The 24702-nt window shown below is 56.0% G+C and overlaps 2 protein-coding genes across 14 annotated transcripts in view; one reads left to right on the top strand and one right to left on the bottom strand.

Moving 5' to 3' along the window:
- Positions 1 to 1913: 1913 nt before the first annotated feature.
- Positions 1914 to 21961, bottom strand: NOP14 (NOP14 nucleolar protein). 2 transcript variants are annotated; one of them, XM_032492893.1, is made up of 18 exons: positions 21630 to 21961; positions 17926 to 18060; positions 17278 to 17419; positions 15159 to 15301; positions 14510 to 14644; positions 13617 to 13739; positions 12717 to 12848; positions 11579 to 11849; positions 10624 to 10754; positions 10011 to 10096; positions 8906 to 9041; positions 7750 to 7851; positions 7226 to 7379; positions 5582 to 5741; positions 3547 to 3694; positions 2806 to 2924; positions 2518 to 2673; positions 1914 to 2305 (listed from the first exon to the last, which is right to left on the bottom strand). In XM_032492893.1, exons 1-18 carry the CDS (start codon positions 21822 to 21824, stop codon positions 2206 to 2208), a joined length of 2568 nt encoding a protein of 855 aa, XP_032348784.1. In that variant the 5' UTR covers positions 21825 to 21961; the 3' UTR covers positions 1914 to 2205. The 2 variants fall into 2 exon arrangements, 1 of the variants encoding a protein (XP_032348784.1); XR_004324487.1 differs by lacking the exons at positions 1914 to 2305; positions 2518 to 2673 and having other exon boundaries at positions 5582 to 5716; positions 21630 to 21824.
- A 57-nt stretch (positions 21962 to 22018) lies between these two features.
- GRK4 (G protein-coupled receptor kinase 4) overlaps positions 22019 to 24702 on the top strand; it is a 47443-nt gene continuing 44759 nt past the window's right edge. For 6 of the 12 annotated variants that reach the window (XR_004324496.1, XM_014559765.2, XM_032492969.1 and 3 more), the window contains exon 1: positions 22019 to 22637. Coding sequence is in view for 7 of the 12 variants with exons in the window: in XM_014559765.2 (XP_014415251.2) it covers positions 22469 to 22637 (169 nt within the window). In the remaining 5 variants the exon portion in view is untranslated. The remainder of the gene's footprint in view (positions 22638 to 24702) is intronic. The other 6 variants (XM_014559766.2, XM_014559767.2, XM_032492960.1 and 3 more) reach the window with 5 other exon arrangements.

Consider the following 24702-nt stretch of genomic DNA (forward strand, 5'->3'; position numbering starts at 1 on the left):
GTTCCCGACAGGCCGGAGTCTCGTTTATCCAGACTTTGCGCCCGAGGGGGCGACGAGACCTGCCCGCTGAGGACCTCGGGCCGAGGGCTGTAGGGTGAGGTCCAGCCTGACCGGACCCTCCACTCCCGCCGAGACGCACCACGGATTCGCGGGCTTGCCCGCACCTGCGTCTCGGCCGGACAGGCGGGTGAGGAGGAGCAGGTGCTCCCACCGGCCGCACTCGGGCCGGGGCCGGGGGCAGACCCCCGCACAGCTGGAGGAGCTCCGGGCTGCAGGACACTCGGCCTGCACCACCTCCCGCTTCTCTCCCGTCTCCCGAGACCCACGCCTCCAGCCGAGCCGACCGGAGGCAAACCGGGAAGGGCATCCCGGGAAGTGGAAGCGCCACGGTCCACCCCTTGTCGACTTGGCACTCGTACCCCCCTCTTTAAATTCCCAAATAAACATAATCGCACTCACACTTCTAACATGCAATTGTCCCACCTCTGACCCCAAAGAACACCTGTTAGCTCTTTCCCTAAAGAGGACACGTTCCTTCATCCAGGTTTGGGCGCCATTCAACTCTTCCTGCCGATCACGCCCCCTTTAGACGCTGGAAACTGGCCTACTGGAGAGAAGCCTAAACACTTCTCACCTTAGACGGCAGGGGAGGGGCTGAGGGAAAGAAGAGCTGGATAACCTACATGCGTTTTCATATCGAAATACTCAGGACAGCTCTCATTTCTACACCTAGCCAGGTGGTCACAGCTGGGTTTCATAACCACCTTCTTCCAGGGCCCATTCTACACACACCTCCTGCAAGAAGCAGGAGGCTGGGCTGGACGGCCATCTATGTCCATACTGGAATCTCCAAGGGTTATGTCTGGAGAGGTCAGGGAGAGGCCCAGGGTGGGCACATGCAAGTATGCTCGGCTGACACACGATCCAAAGCTGGGGCTTTGTGAGTTGGTGCTGGCACGCTCCTTTCTCACAGAGCTCAGTAGCAAGGCCTGGGCCCGAGAGCCCTGTGGCCTGGCGAATTAATGGAGCAACAGCTGCACGAGAGTTCACCCGTGGACGAGATCTCGAGCCCGTACGATGCTACCAGCAGGCCAGGGCTACACAGCGAGGAGCTGAAGCGGCCTGTCTGTGGAGCTGACCAGCGCCAGGGCTGCGGAGATTTGTGGGGCACACACCTGTCAAGAATCCTGGGGAGGCGGGTAGGATACAAGTACCTGATCCAATGTGGTCCCTTCATTGGTCTGTTTCAAACCCAAGGCAACCTTGGCTGGAGCCCGGCCTGCCACCAAGGGGCGTTCTGGCCCTGTGTTCGCATTCTGAGCTCCAACACTGCTGGACCCTCCAAACTTGATTCCCCCCACCACCCTGTTTGGGAGAGCCAGATTCTGGGCCTGGTCACCCTCTTGGTCACCTCCTCCTTGTCCAGTCTGGCTAGCCCTCAAATCTCCCCATGGTCGCGGCCATGGCTTGTGACATCAGCCATGTGACCCGCAGTCACCTGGGGAATGAGGACCCAGTGTCTCACCCTAGGAGACTGGGACGGGGCATGGGGGCTGAGGGACCCACCCTCCCCAGCCCCCTACTCAGGGACGTGGCCCTGTGCAAGGCCATGGCCCCAGGGCTGCACGGACAGGTGGGCAGCCAGCCTCCTTTGTCCTTGGGAAGCCTCCTGGTTAGAGCAGAGGAAAAGTTGGCACTTTGTTAACTTACAAGCTTAACCATAACCTCTGGGCCTTCCAACTGAAAATTACTGTGGCCCAGAACTGCCCCATGGGTCACTGTGGATGCCGCCCAGCCCCTCCGCCTTCCACAGCCACCCCCAGGCATCAAATTAAGACGGAACTGGGACAAGGCCAATCATGGTAGCTAGGGTGCAGGGGTCATGGGCGAGTTCTAAACTGTCTGCAAACTCATTTCATTTGTAAATGAAAATTTATGTAAGTTAACACTTCAAATTCTACACGTGAAGTTGTCCAGAGTCAACTGTGACTAACGGAGGTTTGTCTGGGCACGAAGAACAAAGGTCTTTACAGTGTATTCGCACACAGCTCTCACAGAGGCTTGGTCCTAATTCCCAAAGTGCAGCTCTTCAGGAGAGAGGTCTTTACAGGAACTGAAGCGCAGGGAGAAACTCTCACTGCCCTTACAGCGTCCCTTACCACCTTCACTCCACAGAACCTCCTTGTCTAACTCATAAAACACGACTTATTTTTTGAACTTCTTCCTTTTCAGAGCCTTCCATTCACCTTCTTGCGTAGCCAGGCTGTTAAAAAGCTGCTTCACTTTCCGCTTTCTTTCCGCATCCCTTGGGAAAAAAAAGCCATTTTGGATTAGTTTTTGGAGGACGTCTTGCCTTTTTCTTGCCTGTATCTGACCCAAGAGCGGTTCAGAAGCACGTGGAGCCACAGTGACGGAAGCTGCCTGCCCCGCCCCAGCCCAGCCCCTGCGTCCAGGTCACGGAGGGGCCGGGCCCTCGCCCTGGCTCACAGCAGCCAGCCCAGCCCGGAAGCCTCTCACCGTTCCGTGATCTCCGAGAGCTGCATCCGAGCCAGGAACTGGTTGTCCCGGCGGATCTCCCGGACGGCCCCCCTGAACTCCCGCTTGTGCTTGTGGATGAGCCTCTTCCTCTCCTGCTCCTCCTTACTGCTCCCCTGCTTCCTCCCAAACTCCAGGCTGAAAGCGGAAAGCCTGCGTCAGGAGGCGGACATGGAGCCCAGGTCTGACCCAGGTCAAGGCTGCCCAGGCCCACGGCCCCCCTCCCGGGCCCCTCCCGGGACTGGGGACTGGGAGCCCCGCTGTCCTCACACTCTGACCAGCCGGGGGGTGAACAGCTTCAGCGGCACCGGCTTGCTCTTCTCACAGACGAGCGGCCGGCAGAGCCGCGCGTGAGATTCCATCTCCGTCAGTGCGCTCTGCCCCAGCTCCTGAAAGGCACACCAGCCCACGCTGACCGCCGGACGCTCCTCCCCGGGGCCGTGGCTGCCTGGGCTGCTGAACGGAGGAGCTGTGCTCACAGACACCGGCTGTATGTCTGGCCGGATCGGCTCCCGTCTTCCTGCTGACAGGGGAGGGAACCTGCACGACTGGGCGGCCCGCACCCTCCTCACAGTGCCTGGCATGGCCGGAGTCCAACCCACGGAGGCACACACATTGGGGAACAAGCCCATTCATACACGTGGGAGCTTCCAGGCTTCCCTGAACAGCATAGTGGGCCCATCCTCAGAAAACCCGTGTGGCCTGGGAGGGATGCGGAGCCTGGAGCCGCTGTCCAGGCCCCAGCGGGCAGTGGGCGGGGGGAAGGGGCACTGAACCGCCGAACAGTGTTAACAACCTTCAAATAAAATTGCAGGTCCTAGCTCAGCTCAGCAGGACTGTGGCTTCTCGCTAGTTTTCCCACGACTCTAATGTTCCTTCCCACCGGTGTTCATGGTGTGCATGTGCCGTCCTTGGTTTCAAGGGCTGGAATCTTAACGGTGGAAATGCGCTCACCCGTCCCCCGCCCCCCCGCCCCGTCACAGAAATGGCCGCGCCGGGCCAGGGCCTCACCTGCAGCTCCCGGGGGCGGCTGCTGTCGGCCAGGTGCTCCGTCAGGAGGGCTCTCAGGGGCCTCACGATGTCGTGGAAGGACGGCAGAGCGCCGTACACGCGCACACAGCGCTCCACCAGGGCCAGACACACGGCCAGGCAGGATAGTCTGCAGGGGCGAGAGGAAGGGCCACCTCGTTCTTTCCGCCACCAACAGAGCCAGTTGTCTTGGCAAGTGAAACCCTTCCACGTGCCGCTCTGAAGCGCCCAGCGTGGGCCGCGGACACTGAGGTCAAGTATCGGCCGCACGCAGCGTCGCAGCAGCCAACGCCCGCAGTATTCGGAGCTAAAGAAAACGCCGTGTTTCCCAGAGCAAGGATTGTGGAGCGGAAAGCAGGAACAACCTGGAAAGAGTGGCTCTGTTGTAGTTAGTCTTCTTTTAAAGAGGAGAAAATCAAAGTTTAATAACACATGGGAGAGACCCAGGAGAACTGACTGACTTGCCACAATGGCCGAAGTCCTCATCTTAAATAAATCCCATTTCAGTTTTTAAATAATTAAAACCATCTGCAACACCAAACAGGTATATTTTGAAACTAACATACACCATTCTGGAGAAAAAAATGGCCATCAGGACTTGAACAGACATTACTCCAAAGAAGATTATGAATAAACACATGGAAAGATGTTCAACATCACTAATGATCTGGAAAATGCAAATCAAAACCAAAATCACACCCATGAGGATGGCTAATATCAAAAAAACACAGAAAATACTAAGTGCTGACAAGGATGTGGAGAAACCGGAGCCCTTGTGCACTCCTAGTGGGAACATAAAATGGTGCAGCCACGGAGGAAAACAGTATAGAGGTTCCTAAAAAAGAAGAGAGCTACTGTGTGAGCCACCAGTCCCACTTCCGGGTATGAGCACAACTGAAAGCAGGAACCAGAACAGACACTTGTACACCCACATCCACAGGAGCACTACCCAGAGTAACCAAAAAGTGGGAGCAACCCAGGTGTCCACTGACAGATGAATGGGTAAACAAGAATATGGTCCATCCACACAGTGGAATATTACTCAGCCTTAAAAAGGAAGGAAATTCTGACACCTGCTACAGCATGGATGAACCTTGGGACATTATGCTCAGGGAAATAAGCCAGTCACAAGAGGACAAATCCTGTATGATTCCACCCATATGAGGTCCCGAGGAGTCAAGTCCGCAGAGGCAGAAAGCAGACAGTGCTTGCCGGGAGCTGGGGGAGGGTGGGGAATTGTGACAGAGTTTCCGTTTGGGAAGATGAGTGAGTTCTGGAGGTGGCTGGTGGTAATGGTTCCATAACAATGTGAATGCACTTAATGTCACCAAACCATACATTTAAAATGGTTAAGATGGTAAATTTTATATTATCTATATTTTAACACAATAAAAAAAATTCAACAAAAAATTTCAAATAATTCATATTTTAAAAAATCAGAGAATGAAAGGACTTACAGGAAAAAGCCCCAGCCCTCTCCTCACCCTGCCACTTCTACAGACTGAAGCTGTGACCCCACAAAATTCCTGCGCTGGAACTTAAGCCCTAGCGTGATGGTCTGTGGAGGTGATCAGGCCTCCCAGCCCACGAACAGGGATGTGTTTCCAGTCTACTTATGTCTTTGATCATTTCTTCCAGCAGTGTTTTGCAGTTTCGCTGTACAAGTCTTCTACCTCCCTGGTTCAGTTAATTCTTAAGTATTGCACTGCTTTTGACGTGACTGTACATGGAGTCACTTCTGTGACTTCTTCTTCAGACTGTTCACTGAGTGGAGACACAGCTGACTCCGCACCCCACTACTTCGCCGAGTTCACCTTTTCAGAGCTCACAGCTTCTCTGTGGAATCACTGGGGTTTTCTACAGACCAGATCACGTCGTCTGCAAACAGAGGCGAGGCTGGTGCGCAGTTCAGCTGCTGGGTCCTGGGTCACGCCTGGCTCCTGGCCTGGCCTCTGGGGTTTGCCTGGCACCCAGGGGCCCAGGAGCCACGTCCCGGGAGCCCTGGGCCTGCACGTACCTGGTGTGGTTGGCTTCCGTCTTCGTCTGGGCTTTCGGTCCAGCTGCCCAGTGGAGGGAGAGGCGTCTCCTCTGCCATGTGGCCATGTCCTCCTTGTCAGAAACCACGAGCAGCTCTGAGTTCCTCCCAAGTGCTCTGAAAGGGTGCACCAGAGTGTAACCTGAATCCAAGTGGGACAGGGACAGAAACGGCCTCTGAGTGTTACCAGGCCCCTGGGGAGGCTCTCTGGGGTGAGGCCTCTGGAAGTTCACTTTCAACAAACATGCATTTCCCGCGCAGAGGTGAGCGACGGCTTTAGCAGTGGTGCTTGGGCCAGGTCCAAGAACAGACCAGGTCCCTGCCCGTGGAGGACATGAACGAACCAGACTGACTGCTGGGAAGAAACAACGGACAGAAAAAAAAGCAGAGGAGGGTGAGGGGGACCAGTTGGGGGCGCTGGGGGTGGAGCCAGGAAGCCAAGCTAACCAGGTCAGAGAAGGCCTGTTCCAGAGACCTGGGGCGGGGAGCAGGGCTTAACCCAGTTGTGAGGCAGAAAAGCCGTCGAGGTGGAGGGAGCGGCCTGTGGGGGAGGGCACAGGGCCTGGCGGGTCCAGGTGAGGCCACGTGGGCGGTGGCTGGGCAGAGGGAGGCACAGGTGGGCAGCAGCCAGCTGCGACCCCCGCCCGCCCGACTCCAGCAGGCAGTGCTCCCCCTGCGGCTCCCTGCCCTGAGCTGCAGTCTCTTCTGATGGGTCTCCCTGGGGTGTGGCCAGGCCTCTCCGGCGCCACCCCCATGGCTGGTGGAGAGGTGCACGCAGCATGAGGGTCAGGGGGAGAGCGACAGGCAGGGAAGCCTCCCCGAGGTTACGAGGGGAAAGCGAGGACGGGGCACACGGCGTGCTGAGCGGAGGGGCCGCCAGACCCCAAAGGGCGCCCGCTGGGCATGTGCAGGTGCTCAGCACCACAGATGTGCTGCAAACGGGGACGAGGGCTTGTCCTTGAGACGCGACCTGCGATCAGGCCAGGAGAGGGACCCCACAGGCACGAAAGAGCGAGGGGACCAAGGGCAAGCAACCCCCGGGGACGAGGAGGGAGCGTCGGGGGTGTCGGGTCATGGGGGGCGGCGGTGAGGGCGCCGCAGCTCAGGGGGTGAACAGAGGCTACGGCTCATTTTCAGAGCACTGCTGTTGATTCTCTCTCCTCCCCAAACTCGGGACGCTGCAGAAGCTGTGAGGGAAACGCGGCCAACCAGATGCACACTGTGAGCGGTGTGTGAGCTAAAAAGCTGTCGCCACACGCAAACAAGCAGAAGGGCGAACCTTACTGGTGTCCTGTGTTTCTCCCCCACGTGCTCCTTCAACACACAGTCAACATAAAAACCGAGGCGTTTTATGTATTTTTGGTAGTGAGACTTGCTGCATGGGGAAACTCTGCCCTTACTCGGTTCAGACTCTCCACACGCAGCTGTGACCCTGATTTTCCAAAGTGCGGGTGTGGACGCAGCCACATAGAGGGGAAGGCTGCTGCTCTGCGTGACGGACTTCAGGTGTGTTTGTCTTCTAACTTCTCCGTATTCCGAATTTTCTACTTGAATATGCACTACTTTTGAAAGATTTTAAATTCTGAACTACAACATATTTGAAAAAGCTCCGTCAAAACAACTCACCTTGGCTTTGCTTCTTCGGAGTCGCTATGTAGAGGATCCCGAGGAGAAAGTTAACAAGCTCGGGTATGAACCTCTGAGACAGAGACACGTAGTCCAGGAACACGCAGCACACGAACAGGCCCTTCAGTACGTCTCGCAGGGACAGGACGGGGCACTGTGGAGGACCAGGGCGCGGCCCGGGAGGCTCAGTAGGGGGAGAGCGTTGTGATCACAGGGCCCCCCTTTCGGAGTGGAACGATCATTACTGCAGGGCGTGTGCACCCCTCACACGCCCAACGGAGGCAAAAGGAACTATGGGGATCTTTTTAAGCCAAGAGGGGAACAGGGCCCCACATCAGACCTGATGCTTTCTGGGGTCACACCCTCTGCCCCTGGCCTGGGGCGGCCGAGCCCAGGAGCACAGGGCAGGGCGGGGCGGGGCGGGGCGAGGCCACTTCTGATCTCCCCACCCCCGCAGGAGAGCTGTTCTGCCGCCAGAGCCGTCGGTTGGTCCCGGGACGCCGGGGTGGGGGTTGCTGACGTACCTTGGTGAGCAGCTGGCTCATACACAGCAGCGCGGGGGTGACGACGGGGTGCCGGAAGTCCGAGGTTGGAAACAACATCCCAACGATTTTCAAGTAAATGAGCTGGAAAGAAAGTCACCACACAGGTTAAAAAGGGAAAACAAAGGTGAAAACGGCGCCTTTTGAAAGGGCCCAAGAGCAAAACAGGTTTTGAAGCTCCGGAGGGAACACAGCCAAGCACGCAGGGACACCAGCTGTCATGTGTCTGGCGGCCAGAGCACGGCCCCCGAAGGTGCCCGCGCCCCCCTCACCTCCCCACGCGCTGGGCAGGGCCACCCTCACAGCACAAGGCCAACTCCTCCAGGACGTACGGTGTTTTAGAAAACAGAGACAGGACCGTGGGTCTGGCAGGGCTGACGAGCCCTTCCTGGCCAAGGTCACTTGCCAGCCAGGAGCTCACTGCCCCCTCGGCCTTAGCCCAGGAAGCAGCAGCCCGAGCTTCTCGGGACCAAACGCTACCAGCTCTGCTCTGGGAGAAGAACCCCTCCCCTCCATTCGACCCCACAAAGCGAGCGGGCAGAACAGCACGCACTTTGAGGTCCCGGGTCTCCGGAGCCCCAGGCTCCGCCCCACGTCCGGCCCCACGGAGCCAAGGCAGAGCTTCCCCGGGAGCGGCCGTGGCAGTGTCAGCAGAAGAGCCCGCTTCCGTCTGGGCAGGAGGGAGCGCCTGCGTCCTCCTGAATAATGAAGCGTCACACTTTTCTCTACACTAGAAGCTGGGAGGGACCAGGGCTCCAACACCACTGCCGGGTCCAGAGGTAGCAGCTCTCCTGACTACAGGGCAGCCAGGAGCCGCCCGGGGCTGCAGCCCTGCCGCCCGCGGCCTGCGCTCCCTCACCTGTGGGACGGCACACCGCACTCACGCCTCCCAGGGCACCGTGAGGACGAGATTCAGCCTCGTGTACCGGGCCTGCCTCTGAGCGTCCACAGCACGTGACTGCCCTTTCCCACCTAGACTTTTAAGAACATCCAGGAACGTTTTACGAGCGGAGAGGGAGCCCCTATCACTACAGACAGAAATCTCTGGAACATCCTTTCACGTGGCCCAAGGGAAAACCCTTCTGCCGGCCACTGGAGGCTAGAGGTGGACGACTGCACTAAACCAGCCCCCTCTCACCACGTCCAGGCCCGGGAAGGCCGCCCGGCCAGTGGACTCCACTGTCGCTTCCATCTCGTGCATGGCGTCTCGGAGGACGAACTTCATGGAGTCGCTTGCAGAATCAGGAAACATCTGGCAGAGATTATATAAATGCCTGTTCATCAGAAACGTCAGTCAGTCAGGGCTGAAGGTCTTCAGGTGACAAAAACAGAAAAAACCCCAAACCTCCTACGTTGCCCACGTTCTGCGACGTCACCTGCCGACTGAGCCAGTAAGAACTGGAAGTCACTGGAGGAACCCACTCTCCTGTCCCGGCAGCCGGCAGGCCCTCCAGTGGTGTTTTACAATAACCTGTGCTCCTTTCTGCTGTTTCCTAAACCTCCGGTCATGACTTCTCGGGAGCAAAGGTGGCAGGAGCTGTATTTTCAATAACAGCTCAGGAGGCACCCTCTGCACCAGAGGGGGCCACCAGGTCCAAGGTACTCTGCATGCGGACTCACTGGCCCCCCACCAAGCGCTCCAGGAGGCCGAGGGCCCCACTGGGCCACCCGCTCTCACTGACCCTCCCGACTCAGATCTCTGCCCGCTGCACTCCCTCCAGCCCACATGAGGCCGGAGCTGCCTGCCAGCGGTTCTGCTGCGGTGAGGGTGCTGTGCACGGCCCAGGGCAGGGGCAGGAGCGCAGGAGGCCCTGCACGTGTGTGAGCACAACGAGCTCCGAGGAGGCAAGGCCTGGGGCGGGGGTGGGGGGAGAGCGGGGCGACCACCAGATGCTGCCTGCGACGGGTTCCAAACCCCCCTCCCCCCGCCCCGGCAGAGCCTGAGGCTTCACTGGTGACGGAACAAGACAATTAGGCATCAGACACTGTGAACACGGCTGAAGGGGCCCAACTGTCTCAAAGTCACTCTGCAGTTAAAAACACGTCCCATTTCTGTCATGATGCAAGACACGTGTTAACACGACTTAAGAGTGGGCTGTCATCACTGAAGTCACCGCAGCCATGCCTGCTGTGGGCCTTGCTTCAAGGCCAAGCTTAATAAATGCAGAATGTATTTTTACTAAACAGCATAAAGTCTGTTCAACTCGGCCCCACCTTCCAGACAACCCACCAGTTTCACTTACACGACCAACTTGTCAATTATGCCGAGGCCTGGGGGGTCCTCTGTAGCCAAATCGCCAATGTATTCCAAAAGGAAGCCGAACAGTTTCTGCGCGGGAGCAGGGGTTGGAGAGAGTTCAGACCCAGGACTGAGCACACGAGGCGCTGCCCCCACGCCCGCGACGGCAGGGCTGGGACAGGAGCCACTGCACCTCGTGGGCAGAGGCCCGCGGTCACTCACAGGAGCAGCTAAGAGCTCAGGGTCTGGGTGTGCCCTTTAGGCAGCAGCCACAACACCCAAGTCTAGAACACACCCAGCATGGCGCCTTGTCCAGTGGCCAGTCAGCATTTACCCAGAGAAGACAAGGCCCCTATTTCCCCAGAAGTCTGGCTTTGCTGCTTGACGGCCGAGTGAGGTGAGCTCACACGGAAACGAGGGAACAGAGCTGGCCGCCCGGGCCTGCTGTGGGCCTTGGGGTGATGGCCATCAGGGCCTGGCTCTCTGCTCATCCCGCCCCCTAGGCGTGGGATCATGCCGCGAGGTGGTGAGCGGGGGACGCACTTTGTCACGCCAGCTTCGGCGGTAGGCGCTCAGGCCGGCCCCCCCGCCCCCGCACCCCTGTACACACTGCGTACTTCTAGCTTGGCTTTGTTTCCCACCGCGAGACTCGGGTGGCTGCATTTCTGAATTCTCTCCACAACCAGAAGCTGCTCTTCCACCGACTTTCCTGACAGTAAAGACTTCAGTTCCTCGTAGGACTCCGGAGCTGTCAAAAACGCGAAGCACACTCCGCATTTAACACGTCAAATGGGAATCCTCACGTTCTGTAACAGAGATAAAAACTAAACACAAACTAAGTAACAGGATGTCTTCCATTTCACCCAAAGAGACAATTCAACGTATTTTATGGAAACACTGATTTCACTTCCCACTGAATCACCACAGATACTTCTCATGGCCAAGGTGAGGCCAGAGTGAATGGGGCTCCTGCTGGTGACTACGTTTCCGAGACACCTCAAAGAAGAAGTGGCCGCCCACCATCCCTCCATCAGGAATCTGCTTCAATACCCAACACGTGGGGAGCAGAGGGCACGGCGCGCTGAAGGCCCAGACCACTCGGAGCAGTGTCCCCGCCTGACACTCCCGTGGATCAAGGCCATGTCCGCTGAAGCCAGCCTCCCCCACTGGTCGGACCTCTCGGGGAAGCACCTTAGGGCGCAAGACAACCTCAGATTGTACCCGGACGATGTGCATCTGCACACGGGGCAGAACAGCACGCTATGTTCTGTGTAAGACGTTGGGAGGCCCAGCAGGAGTGGCCAGGTCTGAGCCCAGGACAGGTGCCTGCGCAGGTGCCTGGCGCTCCTGCCCTGCAGCCGACCATGAGAACAGCGTAGAAGTACCCGGGGCCTGCAGAACTGCTGCCGCCGGGCGATGAGACTGACACCCGTGCCGGGGGGGAAACCATGGAAGAGGCTGACCATGCCTGTCTGCAGACAGGACCCACAGACTGCCCCTGCCTCACCCCCCTCCACAGTCGCAGCCCCTGGGAGGCGGGCCCCCAGGCTTCAGAGGTTGCTGCCCGCCCACCTGCCAACGTGTAGGGCAGCTCCGTCCTGGCAGCCTCTCGCGCTCCTCCGTCATGAGCTATCGCTATGTCCCCGGGGACCAGGCATGCGTCCTCCTCTGCCCTCTCGCCGCCATCCTCACTGCCCACATCTGACTCCAGGTCCGAGTGGCCGTCCGGGCCATCGCTCTCCTCTGGGTCCCCTTCCTCGCCCGAGCCCTCCTCCTCCTCCTCTGCGCTCTCACTGGCACTGGCCTCCCCGCCCAGCTCTTCCTCGACGTTCATCTTTCCGTCCTGGGAATAGAAGGGGAAACCAGAAGCATCACTGCCCGGGGACAGCAGCACGTGACACATCTAGTGCTGTGCACACACAAGTGCTTTTTCTCACTCGTTTGCAAGGGACATAAACCATGTGCTGCATGTCCAACGGCCCTGGGCCTCTTGCCCACCCTCTTCGATGCAGCTGTGAGCCACAGGGGCTCACGGCCTGGGAACCACATTTCCCAAAACCCTGCCACCAGGGGCCTGGGCAAGGTTTCGTTTCTGCCAGGGAGCAGCGGGGTCCAGGGTGTCGACGGCGCACCAGCGGCCATGGCCCCAGCAGCGGGGGGGGGGGGCCTCTGCAGCACCACCACTGGTCGTGGGGACACCAGGCTGGGGACAGCTGGCTCAGCAGGGTTGCAGGCACAGGGGGTGACCCAGGTGACCCCTGACCATCTCCCCCAGATAACTCAGTGTTTTGCGAGCACCCAGCATCCTGCCCTGGACCCTTTTCTGCTTGAGACGCCTATCTCCCCATTTTCCTGCCCTGAGTCCTGATCGACACACTCTCACAGCGGACACGGGTCCAGACCTTGTAGGGCTCAGGAATGAAAACCCGCACCAGTCTTAGAAACACAACTATTTTCCTCAAAATATTCCTCAGGATCATACTCAGCGACCAAGTCTCGTGTGCCCCGTGTTCTCCAGAGTAGGTGGGGAGGAACTAATGTCTCAGCCTGCTCTGCCACACCGTGAACACCCAAATAAAGAGCCCCTGGAGAAGCCGTTTTTAAAAAGACTTACAATGTCCATCTCAGGTAAGTCTGTTAAATGAAATACCAGGAAACACGTTCTTCTAAATTAACAGAGAAAACTAGGAAGCGAAGGCAAGCCCCTCACTTTGTAAGAGAGCACACGCCGGTCATCTTTGTCCAGTATGAAGCCGTCACTCAGGTCATCCGCTGACACGTGTTTTGGGTTCTTGGTACGTTCATCCTCATCCTTTCCAAGCATTCTTCGGAGTCGTTCGGCCTGAGCAGGAGAGAGGAAAGTCGTCAGCTGTGCAGGTGCACACGTGCCTCCAAGGCACGCCCTGCTGGCCGTCAGGGCAAGCCAACAGGCCTCCTGCTTTCAGTCTTCAATCAAACCCTCGGTAAGTATCGTATGGAAGACTTAATTAACAAAAATAAAAATAAATATTGTGGCAGAAATAGTTCTAGTCACAAGGCAGCAAAACCTATTACTCTGAGGTCTTTCTGGCCAAATCATGCCAGCCAGCCATGAACGTCACTCGCCACCACTCTCCAGGGCAAGAGAGGAGCAGGGCCCCTTACCCTGAGGTCGGCGTGCGATTAAACCAGGAGCTCAACTACTTTTACCACCTTAGAGCAGGTGGCAGACGCAGGAGGAAGCCACGATGCGAGACACTGAAAATCCCAGATGCAGGACACTATGTCTCTATTTCATTTTTGTTTCATAATGTAATAAAATTTTTAAAACCCTTCAGAGACAGAAAAAAGGTGAGAAGGCACATACCGCTAGCAGTTGTTCTGAGGTACAGAGATTAGGGGGAAAAGTCCATTTTTCCTTTGTTATGTTGGATATTAGCTGCATTTTTTTGGTTTTTATAGTAATATATTTATATATACACACACACACAGTAAAACAAACATAAACTTACACAGGCTAAAAAGATCCCACTGATGAAGCGCAGGACTCCTTCAGCCCACCTCACACAGCGAGGCGGAGGGGCCCTGAAGGAGGGCCGCGCAGCCCCCGGACAGCTGCCCCACCCCGTACCTCCAGGCGTCTGAGCCGCGCCTGTGCCTCCTCGGCCAGCTCCTCCTTGGTTTTCATCCTGTTGGAGGGCTGTGCTTTCATTTCAAAGCCGAGCTCCCGAACCATCATGTCATATGCATCAGGCTAGGGCAGAAAGAAGGTATGTTTCTTTCTTAGCAATTTTTAAGGACAAGATCTGCGTAACTGCCTTCGTGCTCCTCCCAGCGATGGCCGGACACCCCCACGGAAGACATAATATGCACCCTAAGTCTTTTCTCCTTGGGGAGCGGGCTGCTCTAACCAGTCCTGGGGACACTTTTAGGTCATATATGACTTTTTGCTCCTAGAAAATTCTTCTCAGAATATATCTGCTTTAACAAAACTAAACATTGCTCATTTAGGTGTTAAGCCCCCCAAATGGGATTCTGTGTAAAGGTGGCAGCAACAGGATGGGGGACGCGTACAGATGTGCAGACAGCTGCAGGGCACAGGAATCTGGTGACATCCGAGGACTTCCTAGAAACCTGGGCCCCAAACGAATGCAGCTTTCCCAGCAATTCAGACTAAAACCAATGTGGCAGGAACCAAATACTGTTTGGGGGGAAAAATAAATAAGTGTGCGGCCGATACACAGAGGTGTAAGAGGAGAGGTCAGACACCATCTGAAGGCCCCCCGCGCCCTCCCCGAACTCTCTCTCATACCAAGAAACAGCCATCTTCTTTGCTCTCATGCCTCTGGAGCAGATACCAGAGGAACTTTTAGTCTGTTTCCACCCTGACATAACACGTATCAGGCAACTGAACATAAAGTTTAACAGAACTAAGAGAAACAGGAGGACAGACGCAGGGGCCCCCTTTTCTGCAGGGAAAGGCCACGCCCAGGGCGTACGCCCAGCTTGGACTTGCTGCCCCACCTGGGGTTTCTCCTTCCCGCCTCTGCCCTCTGGCTTGGGCGTTTTGTGTGCCAGGAGAGCCTGGATTTCCTTCCAGTCTTGGTCGAGCTTCTCTGTGAGTTCGAGGGCATCTTCCCGTTGAGCCTGTCTCTCCCTCTAGGGAAAAAGGACAGCACACACCCATTACTGCTGGACCCCAGCTGAGTGGCCAGGCCACACTCGACACCGCTCAGTTCCACCTAACAGGCCAACAGGGAGAGGAGCCACGAGAAATGAGCATCTCAGAGACAAGGCTACAGAATCCCAGGACGCAGAACAAACTTCCTGCTGCAAAACGACCCCCATCCCAGATGCTCTGAGCAGTTCTCTGTTAGCAAAAAACAGTGATGTCCTGCGAATCTCGGTACATGTCATAAGAGCAAAACCACAAAACAAAACAAAACCACCCTCAAAACAAAAAACCACACCCCAAACCACAAGAAACCATCAGAAGTATATGCTTGATGAAATTTAAAATGCATTTTTATTCCTATTCAAACTGAATGCTTTTATTTAATTCATAGAAGATATTAAATACAGCCTGAAAAATGTACCGGGAGAAAAAGCTCAAAACCATCTCAGTGAGCGTGTGCCGACGGCGCCGCAGCACCGAGAGCAGGAACTGACGCACCTTCTCCTGCTTTGACTTTGCGATGAGCTCCTCGATCAGTTCTTTGCGTGACTTTGGTTTTTCTCCCTCCTCGCCTTGCTGCTGAGAGGTCTTCTTATAAAGGAGCCCATCCCCGCCTCCAAAATGGGCTGCGGTCAACTCAGCTGGAGACAGAGCAGAAAGCACCTCGTGAAGCCCCTGCCCACATTTCTCCAAACACGGCCCTAAGGACTGATGCCACGCCCACCGCCAGTGCGAGACCACAGCCACAGGGGCATGTAAGAATCACCCGACGAGCCACTCCGAGAAAACCAGAGACAGACAAAGAACAACTGGCCGTGACCCACACCACTGGAAACACCAAGAACCTGCTTTTTCGTGGCCTTCGAATCTCCTGAAAGACAAGCACCAAAATAAGCTGGACTCTGAGTCTTGAGATGGGAGCCCAGGGCCAGGGCCACTCAGGACCCACCTGTGCCAGGCAAAAGGCCCCGAGGGCGGGAGCCGGGGTGAGCAGCTGGTCACTGATTCCTAGCTCTGCCTGAGCTACCAGGGGAGAGAGAAATAAAACACCATGGGAATTATTGATTTTTGTAATAGAAAGAAAGCTTAGAAAATCCAGTTTCTTGGCTGAGAAAACAGAGGCTTAGATGTTAAGCAATTTACCCAAAATCTCACCCCAGTAACAGAAAGAGAATGTTTTAGGTGGTGTCTGTGGCTCCAGCCTCCAGCACTCTGACCCCGACGGCCCAAAGCCGCAGCCCTGGCCGAGCCCCGCTCCTGCGCTGCAACACCCCCACCCCCGGCTCCAACCCTGCTTCCTCATTAAATCCACCTCTGCCTGCTCCCTGCCACAGTAGAGCAGGTGAAGGCATGGAGCGAAGGCAGGCAGGCAGCAGGTTATTTCGGGTGGCTGGCTCCAGGTGGGCTGCTGAGGCCACCAGTCAGTTGCACCGTGTTCCCGTCCACTCGCCCCGCCTGGACGTGTTCAGCCCTGCAGCGCCTCTGCTGCCCAGGCCTGGCACCCAACGGCAGCTCTGGGCCTGGTCCTGTGCCGCCCCCAGCTCCAGCAGAGCTGGCCCAGGCCCACCTTGCCCTCCCGCCCCAGCCACTGGAGGGCACTCTACCGCCTGGCCTCTTTCTACTGCATCTTGCCCCCCACCTCGTTTCTCTCGGGTTAATGGACACACTCTCCCAACCCACCCCCCAAACCCTTCTCCCCCTTGTGCACAGTAAAACCCTCCCACAGAGCTCCTCTGTCTTCAGTCCCTCGGTCTCTTCTTTTCACTCCACTCTGGCTCCTGGGCTCTCCTCTGAATGGACGTTGACCTCATTCAAGGCCAACTCCCCCTCCTCCTGTCCTCAGCAGCCTGGGCTGAAGCTCTGCTCGGGACCTCACCATGGCTCCCGACCCCCCTTTCCCTCCTGCTCCTAAGGCGGCAGCTCTGGGGACTCAGCCTTCCACAGCCCTTTGGACACCTCCCCTTGGCTGGTTAATGGGCACCCAAACTCCCTGGGACCCGTTTATGGCAATCCCATCTCTCCAGCTGCTTGGGTCAAATCCCCAGGGGTCACTCAGACTCTTCAGGGAGCCCTCTCAGTGCCGCCCCACCGGACTACGTCCTCCCACACTCAGATCCCTCCAGTGGCTCCTGAGTAGAAGACAGACACTCTCTTGGGTCCTAGGGCACCCTGGCCGTCCACCTGTTGCCATCGCCCTTGCCAGCCTCCTGGCTGGTCCCAGGCACACGCCCACCTCAGGCCTGGGACCTTGGCGAGGCCTCTGGGAGCCTGCACGACCACTACCTTTTTGGTGATGCTTATCAGGACCATCTGATGGCACGTCCCAGACCTCCCCCTGCTTTATTTTTACCCATGGCCCTTCTGCTTTTGACTAGTCTGCATGACTTAGTGATGTATTTTGTTTTTGTCTGGGTTTCCCCAGAAAACGTGAGCTGTAGGTAGATTTTATTCACTGCTATTTCTTCAGAACCAATGGCAGTGCCTGGCACATAAACCAATTATTTGCTGAATCAATCAGCGATTCTTCTGCTTCCTGGAGTGTGTTCCAGGTCTCTGAGAAGAGCAGGCAGAATGTGCAATGGCGGGCAGAGGGTGACTCGCCACTCCCCGTCCTTACCAGACAGCGCTCCACGGTCCTCAGAGTCACTGTCGCTATCGACAATGTCATTGTGCTTTTCGATGTCGGCCAGGGACTGGCCGTAGTGAGTTAGTTCTTCATCCTCATTTAGGTTGTAGATGCTTTTTTTTTCATGTTGTCGCTGACAGAACAGGAAAAAAAAAATCAGTGTCCTATCATTTCCATATCCATTTAACATAAAAAAAGTGATTTTTCCAATTTTGTGCAATGTGATAATGTTAAGGTTATTCTGGGCCATTTGAGCAAAGATTCTGATAGAAACAGAACCCACAGATGGTAAATAAATCAGCAGGCCTGTCTTGGGCACTGGGAAATCATGCAGCTCTGCCCACCAGGACTGCGCTGCGATCCACGACCAAGGTGGAGGCAGCAGCTGAGTCTGGAACTCCAGGGCACATCGCTGCCGTGAACCCTGCTTAAGAAATTTACCCACCCAGCTGGTATGTGCAGAAGGCGGCTTCCTCTCTGGCCCAGCCAGACTAGGTACAGGATTCAAGACCCACCCACTGAGCTTGGTGGGCAAGGGCCCAAGAGAGTATAGATGAACAAGGGGGAAACTGCCTTCTCCCCGTGCTTGACTTACGTGTAAAGCTACAGCAAAAGACCCTCGCCCAGTGTTTTCCATACCTGCTGTTCCAAAGCAAACCTCTTCAGCATCTTTTCCTCTGGGCTTATGTCGCTACTGTACTCGCCAAAGCGTTTATCTTTAAACACGTTGGACTTGTCCCTTTCTTTGTACTCCTTTAGTAAAGTCTGGGTGCGCTGAAAAACAGACCATAGAACAGTCTCTCAAGGGCCCAGGCAACTCTGAGCTCTGATGGCTTGGCAATCAGTCCCCGAAGGGGAGATGCTTCCAGCGACGGCTCTAATGAATTGGAAGATGCCATTCTATATGTATGCCTCAGGACATGGAAATCGAACAGTCCCCAAAATGCTGATCTACTGGCTGGAAAGACTCATCTCAATTACAGAGGGGAAACAGCAAACAGCACTATGTCTGGAACCCAGGGGACTCTCTAGGGCATGCGTTAGTGTTTCCACACCTAACGCCAGAGGGTGAAGAGAAACAACGGCAACCAAAATAAAACAGAACCATTAATCACCCAGAGGTCATTCCATCAGGTACAGAAGCCCGAGGAGCTGAGGTTCTAGCTGAGAGGAAGGGACACATGGAACAAGGAGATGAAAGGAAGCTGTTTATGTCAGCAGGGACGTCACGCTCAGTCACAGACACAGAGACGCAGCCGCACTGCTTGCGGTCTCTGGTCATTATGCACGTGCATCTATTTGTATACACAGTCAATATTTTTTATTTGCAGATGTGGAATCTGCAAATCTGTCTACTGCTAAAATTCGTCGGTGACCCCAAGCCAGCACGCGCAGCACTCTCCGTCACTCCAGACGTGTGCAGGTGCCTGGGAGGTGCAGGCAGGAGCGAGGGCACTGACTCTCACCAGCTCCACCCCTTCCCAGCACGGACTCTGGGAAGCAATTCGTGGACTCACCTGTGAAGGGGAGACAATGGTAGCTCCTCCTACCTCAGGCTGTTAAGGAGATCAGGAGGGTTAAGAGGAGAACACAGTTCAGGACAGAGCCGGGCACAGGGTGGCTACAGTGTGAGCACTGTGCACTCGAGTCTCGGTTTGGGCCTCAGCTCCGTCACTTCCGACCGGAAGAAAGTTACAGAACTGCTCCCTGTCTCAGTTTCCTCATGTGCAAGATGGGGATAGTACTTGTCCCCTCGAAAGCCTGACTGTGAGGTTTAAATGTAAAATTCTTAACACAATGCCTGTCCCATTTTACGGGATCAATCTATTAACTACTGTTGTTTTACAAAGTACATTAGAAATGAGGAAACTGAGGCACAGTGTGACGTGACGGTGCTGGGAGTGGCACCAGCAGTCTCAACACAAAGCCTAATCTCACTGCACACGAAGGGCTGCCCCAAAGTGCTCCCACCGCTCCCTGCACAAAAGGGAAGGCCGCAGCCTACCCTGCCAGCCCGCATGCCCTACATGTGTCAACGCACCCTGTCTTCCCCCAACAGCTCTGGGCTCTCCAACCCCACACCCACCAACTCCGTCCACCACGGGGCAACGTGCCTCCGTCCCCGTGTGAGAACACCCTGCTCACCCTTCCGCTCAAGTGTGACTCCCTCTGGGGAGACTTTTCCGAGGTTCCTATTACACCTTCTTCCGACTGAGCCCCCGGAGCACTCAGGGTCTACTGCTGATTCTTCCCAATACTTGAGTCTCTACTGTGGGCCAAGCATTGGGGACTCAGAGGAAGCAGCAACACCTCCTTAAGGCCCTCTGCAGAGAGCAGGGAGGTGGGCCAGTCCGATACATGGGCAGGAGCAACCTGTCCTCTGAGCTGTGGGGTTTGGAAAAGTTATCAGAAGTGGTGACTTGAGCTGGCCCTTGAGCGATGTGTGTGGTAAGACAGGTCTTCCTGGACAAACTGAGTTGCATGAGGCAGAGCAAGGGACCAGACTGAGGGAGTCTAAGGACAAGCTGAGAAGTTTAAGACTAACAGCTAGTACTTAGAGAAAACTGACTTGTGTTTTAAATGGCTATTTTATTTAACTCTTACAACCACCACGAGAAGGAGAATGTGTATTACCGTCCTCACTTCAGGAACGAGAAAACTGAGGCTTCAGTGGTGAAGACAAACATGTCTATTCCAGAGCCCCCGCCGTCCCCACTCCCCTCGCCTGCCTGGCGGCGTGCAGTCAGGGACACGTCAGAGTCAACTGCAAATCTGTCTTGTCTGCTACTACTGCCAGCTCCTTGCAATAAGGATGACATCTGATTCCATTCAAAGATCAGGTGAACTGTACGCTGTGTGACAGAATACAGATCACGCGCCCTTGAAGGCAGGGCCAAGTCTTAATTCACTCTACCTCTCCACTTCTAGAACTGAGCTTGAACATAAGTGTTCTGCAGAGCACAGTCTTCACAAATGTTCAAACCCAGTGCAAGCCCCAGCCCTTACCAGTTGTGCGCCCTTAGAAAATTTACTTGTCCTTTCTGTGCCTTAATTTTTTCACCAGAGGCAGAAAGCCCCATAAAAAGACCAGCAGGACCCCCAAGCAGGGCCACTACTCTCTTGCCAGCACCATCTGGTTCCTTGGCCCAGAGGTTCTATCTCACTTTTTGCCTCTAAAACGGCTTACTTACCCCTAAAATTCTATTGGTTCCCCGAGCTCACTTCTGATTGGTTACTTTCCTTCACTAATGATTGGTCAACTTCCCTAACTTCTGATTGGTCCATTTGTAGTACTTCATTTGCATGGAACTCACTCCTGATTGGTTATTTCTCTCATTCCTGATTGGGCTATTTCTACAAAGCTTGTTCCTAGTTGGTCAACTTCGGTTATACTTTATTTGCATATGATGTTACAAAGTGTAAAACTGGCAACCTATAAAGGCCTGTGTAAACCTACAGACGGGGTCCAGAGCTTGGGAGTGTTAACTCCTCCGGTACAGCTGGCATAATAAACCTGAGTTCTCCAACTCTCCGAGTGCTGTTTGGTCTCTCGCCTGGATCCAGGTTGCTGGCACAACTGAGCTGTAACACATCTTTCCATAACACAGCAACCTACTAATACCTCTTCAGAGTAACACTAAATTTTGTCAAACTAACTAATGAGCACATCTTAGAAGCTGCGTACAGAATGCCACCTGAACTGAATTTTAAAGTACAGAATGTTCTGGGACCATAAACACAGGTAAGGTGAAAGCTGAGATTTTCCACAAAGGGAGCATTTCAGTTACCTTGCAAGGAACATGGTTCTCTTCTTTAAACATACAGTGAGCATCCCATGTAATCCCCTCTCCAGTGCAGACAGAGATCTGGGGTCCCTAAACCAGCAGAGCTCTGTCTCAAAAGAGGACAGGTTACAAGAGGTAGGTACAGGGCCACGGCATCAGGAAGTGATGATCTCTACCTGAGGGAGCTGGAAAAGGAGCCGAAGGAAACACACGTGTGCTGGGTCTCCAAGGAGGGGCAGGCGTTTTCCAGGGGAACGTCGTCCCAGCCCACGCAAAAGCAGAAGCACGAAAGTAAAAATTGTTGAACTGACACATGATACACACGACGTGCGACGTCTAACTGGGCCAGGCACTGTCTGGAGGGCTCCAAGCGGCAGCCCTCGGATGCAGGGACTACCATCGTCTCAGATTTTCAGACGAGGAAACTGAGACGCAGAGAAGGAAGCGCGCAGCGTGGCCCACATCCCTGCGGTCCGGCCCGCGAGACTGCGCCGCGGGCGGCCGGGGCCCGGGGGTTAGGGCCGGGCGCCCACCGCGGCCGGACGGCGGCCCGCTTACCTTTTGGAGGGCCCGCGCGCGCGACACCCCGGGCAGCCCCACGTCGTGGCGCGTCTTCCTGCCCAGGATCTGGAACTTCTGCCGGTTGACTTTCACCTCGAACGGGTTGGGGTTGGGCCGCGTCCGGCCGCCCCGCGCGCCCGCCGGGGCCCCAGGGGCTTTCCCGCGCGCCCCGGCGGACCTGGCCTTCCCCATGGTGACAGTCGCCGCACCTCAGGGCTTGGAGCAGGCGGCGGCGGCCGGAGAGCAGGCTCCCTCGGCAGACACGTGCGGCCCGGGAGCCTGGAGTACGGGCCCCAGTCTCGCGAGGACGGAGGCGGTAGGAACGTCGGGTAAATACCGCCACGCCCGCCGTCTGAGCGACTACAACTCCCGGCAGGCTGCGCGCGCGGGGCCTTGTGGGAGCCCGCGCGGCACCGCCCCCGTCTCAGGGCGCCGGGAGGGGAGCGCTCGGGCTCCCTCTTCTGGGAAGCCGTTGGTCGGAGCCCGCCGCTGAGAGAGCTGGTGGCGGCGGCGGCCGCAGCGCGCCTGCCAGCGAGCCCCTCCCCGGGCGATGGGGCCGACATCCTGGGCCACGGCGCGGCCGCGGTGACCGCGGGGACTGGAGGCGGCCGGGCCACCAGCGCCCCCCGGCCCGCCCGCTCCCCGGCTGGAGCCCCGGACCCCAAGGACGGGGCGTCCCCGGGCCAGAGCCGGCAGCGCCAGAGGCAGCGGCGGCGTCGGAGGCGGCGGCGCGGCTGGTGGCCGTGGCGGCGGCGGCAGAAGCGGGAGGAGGTGGGGCGGCGCCAGGGCAGCTCCCCGGGACCCAGTGCGGAGCCCCCCGCCGCGTCCGGCGAGCGATGGGCAGAGCCGGCTCCCCCCGCCTCTCCGCAGCCCCCTGTCCGCGGAGCCGGGTCCCGGCGGCGGCGGCGGGGACGGCGGGGGCGGGGCGGCGGCGGCGGCGGCGGCATTGGTCTGTCGAGGTCGAGAACCGCTTGGCCAACTCGATGCTGCTGAAAGCGCGCCAAGGTGGGTACACAGCGACGCCCCAACCCCGCCTTGGAGCCCCGATGCCCTGCGGGACCCCGATCCTGCGAGAAACCTGGTCTCCTGCAGAATCCCGACCCTGCGAGGGGTCGGCGCAGCCTCACTCTCGAGATTGGTCAGTCAGCGAGTGGTCAGCTTGGGCCCCCCTGAAGCTTAAACTGCTCCGTCTCCTCCCCTGCACCCCTTTCAGCCCTCCGGACTCGGTGAAGGTAGCCTGCTCTCTGCTCTCGCTGTCTGAACTTGCTCCGCGTCCTGCTCTCTCTGCAACGTCGTCGGGTTGCTGTTGCTTCAGTACCAGGAGAGCAGTGACCTGTTCCCTGAGGGAGGAAGCCAGACCAGCGAGAGTAGCCAGCAAAAAAGAACCGTGCCTTTGGGGTCTTTAAAGGACAAAGGAGAGGATCCTGTAACTACCCTGGCGAGACCTTTCCTTTGGGGTTTTTAGTCTTTTTTTTAATGTAGCTTCTTGGTTTTGAGGTTTAATGGTGTCTGAGACTTAATGGTGTGGGTTTTAGCCCGACTTAGGGATAGCTTAAACAAGTAAGAATTTACTTGTTTACCCTAATAGCAATGTAAAAGCAGCAGTTGGCCCAGCCCTTCTGCTCGGAGACCCCAGGAGTAGAGTCCTCTGTCCCAGGCGGAGTTTCCTGTCTCCTGCCTCCCAAGAGATCAGAGAGCTGGCAGCAGAGTCCACCCGTAGTCCTTAAAGCCCCTTCCCTTTTACGGAGTCGGTGTTGGAGCAGCCGCTTGTCTTTGTGCTGGGAACAGAGTGATGCCGAAGGCTGCATATATAAGACAGTCTGGAAGTATTTTATGCTCCATCTCCCAGGGTTCGGGGTTCCATCCTGGGTGCAGATGTCAGCAAAGTTGTGCTCCTGCTGACTTGGGATGCTGTTGAGAAGCATCAATAAATTCCTCTGTGATCAGAATACTGAGTAACGTTCTGTGAGAGAAATTATCCTGGAACACAACTGTTTCAGATCTTTGGGCTTTGTTTTCTTTTTAAGCTTCCCCTCCTTCCCATTTGTGTCCTAAGGGCCTTTCAAGAGGAAAGGTCTTGATAGTACATGGCTGCTCAACACCTTGGGGACCCTGAATCGGAAACACTGTATGGGAAATTCTTGAAGTAACATTGAGTAGGACAGAGAATTAGCTGCTGAAGTTAGGGTTTAAATGGAAGGATTCTGAGCCAAGAAGCAGTGAACTTTTATTTTGTACAGTGTTTCTTATATTAGGAGTTGAATATCGAGACCTCAGTGTTTTTGTGTGCTAATGTGAGTTATTTTGAGTAGAAGAATGAGGATGGGTAGAAGGAACCGGGCCTCACTTTTCTGGTGAGGCCGTGCGTGGCCCTCAGAGCAGTGTTTCAGTGGAGCGTTGTTTGTGGTGTCCCTCACTGTGAACTCCACACTGGTAGTGGAAGTGAGTCGTCCTGCGTGGAGGTCAGGTCCTACTGAGGCTAAACCTGTCTTCTTTCCACTCTGCTTTCGTACCTGCATGTAATGTACAAAAAGGGACTATTGGACCGAACAGATTTTCCTATAATGCTGTAGAGCTTAGGTAATAAGGTGAGTCTAAGTGTTCCGTAAGTGCTGAGGAGCATGACACTGCCAGTTTCTGCCATAAAGCTTAGGACCACAGTGATAGTTTCACAAGAAAGCTTTAATTTTTGATCCCTAGAGTGTTACCTTGTGGTGGTGTAACTCTTACGAGGCCTACCCCGGTCAGCAGAGGATCTCCACTCCTGTGTTGAAAGAGGTATTACATCGGTGTGGTTAATGCTTAGACAAGTTGAGTGTGAAGTATCAGAAAGGTGTGAGTACTAAACGCTGCCTGCTGGCTACAGTTGTGGGCTGTGTTCCCAAGCTGGAAACTGTTTGTTCCTTTCCTTTAGAAGCTTACGAGTCTTTCCCAGGAGCTGCCTTCTTGGACACACGTCTGTTCCCTGAGGCCAGCCCTCGGTTAGTTTCTCTGGCTCACGTGTTAGGACATTAACTTGTGAAGGGAGTGAACACAGCATGACAGTTACGTGTTGGCCCTGGGAATTGCA

This window comes from Camelus ferus, chromosome 2 (genome assembly GCF_009834535.1).
Source record: "Camelus ferus isolate YT-003-E chromosome 2, BCGSAC_Cfer_1.0, whole genome shotgun sequence".
NCBI lineage: Eukaryota > Metazoa > Chordata > Mammalia > Artiodactyla > Camelidae > Camelus > Camelus ferus.

What these genes read in the sequence shown, in the direction of transcription:
- NOP14 (XM_032492893.1), bottom strand. Translation starts at nt 21,824, where the DNA reads ATGGGGAAGGCCAGGTCCGCCGGGGCGCGCGGGAAAGCCCCTGGGGCC. An exon ending in GCTGCCCTACACGTTGGCAG is followed by an intron (nt 10,755 to 11,578) that starts GTGGGCGGGCAG and finishes CGTTTTTGACAG; the next exon opens with CTCCGGAGTCCTACGAGGAA. An exon ending in CTCTCGGAGATCACGGAACG is followed by an intron (nt 2,306 to 2,517) that starts GTGAGAGGCTTC and finishes TTTTTTCCCAAG; the next exon opens with GGATGCGGAAAGAAAGCGGA.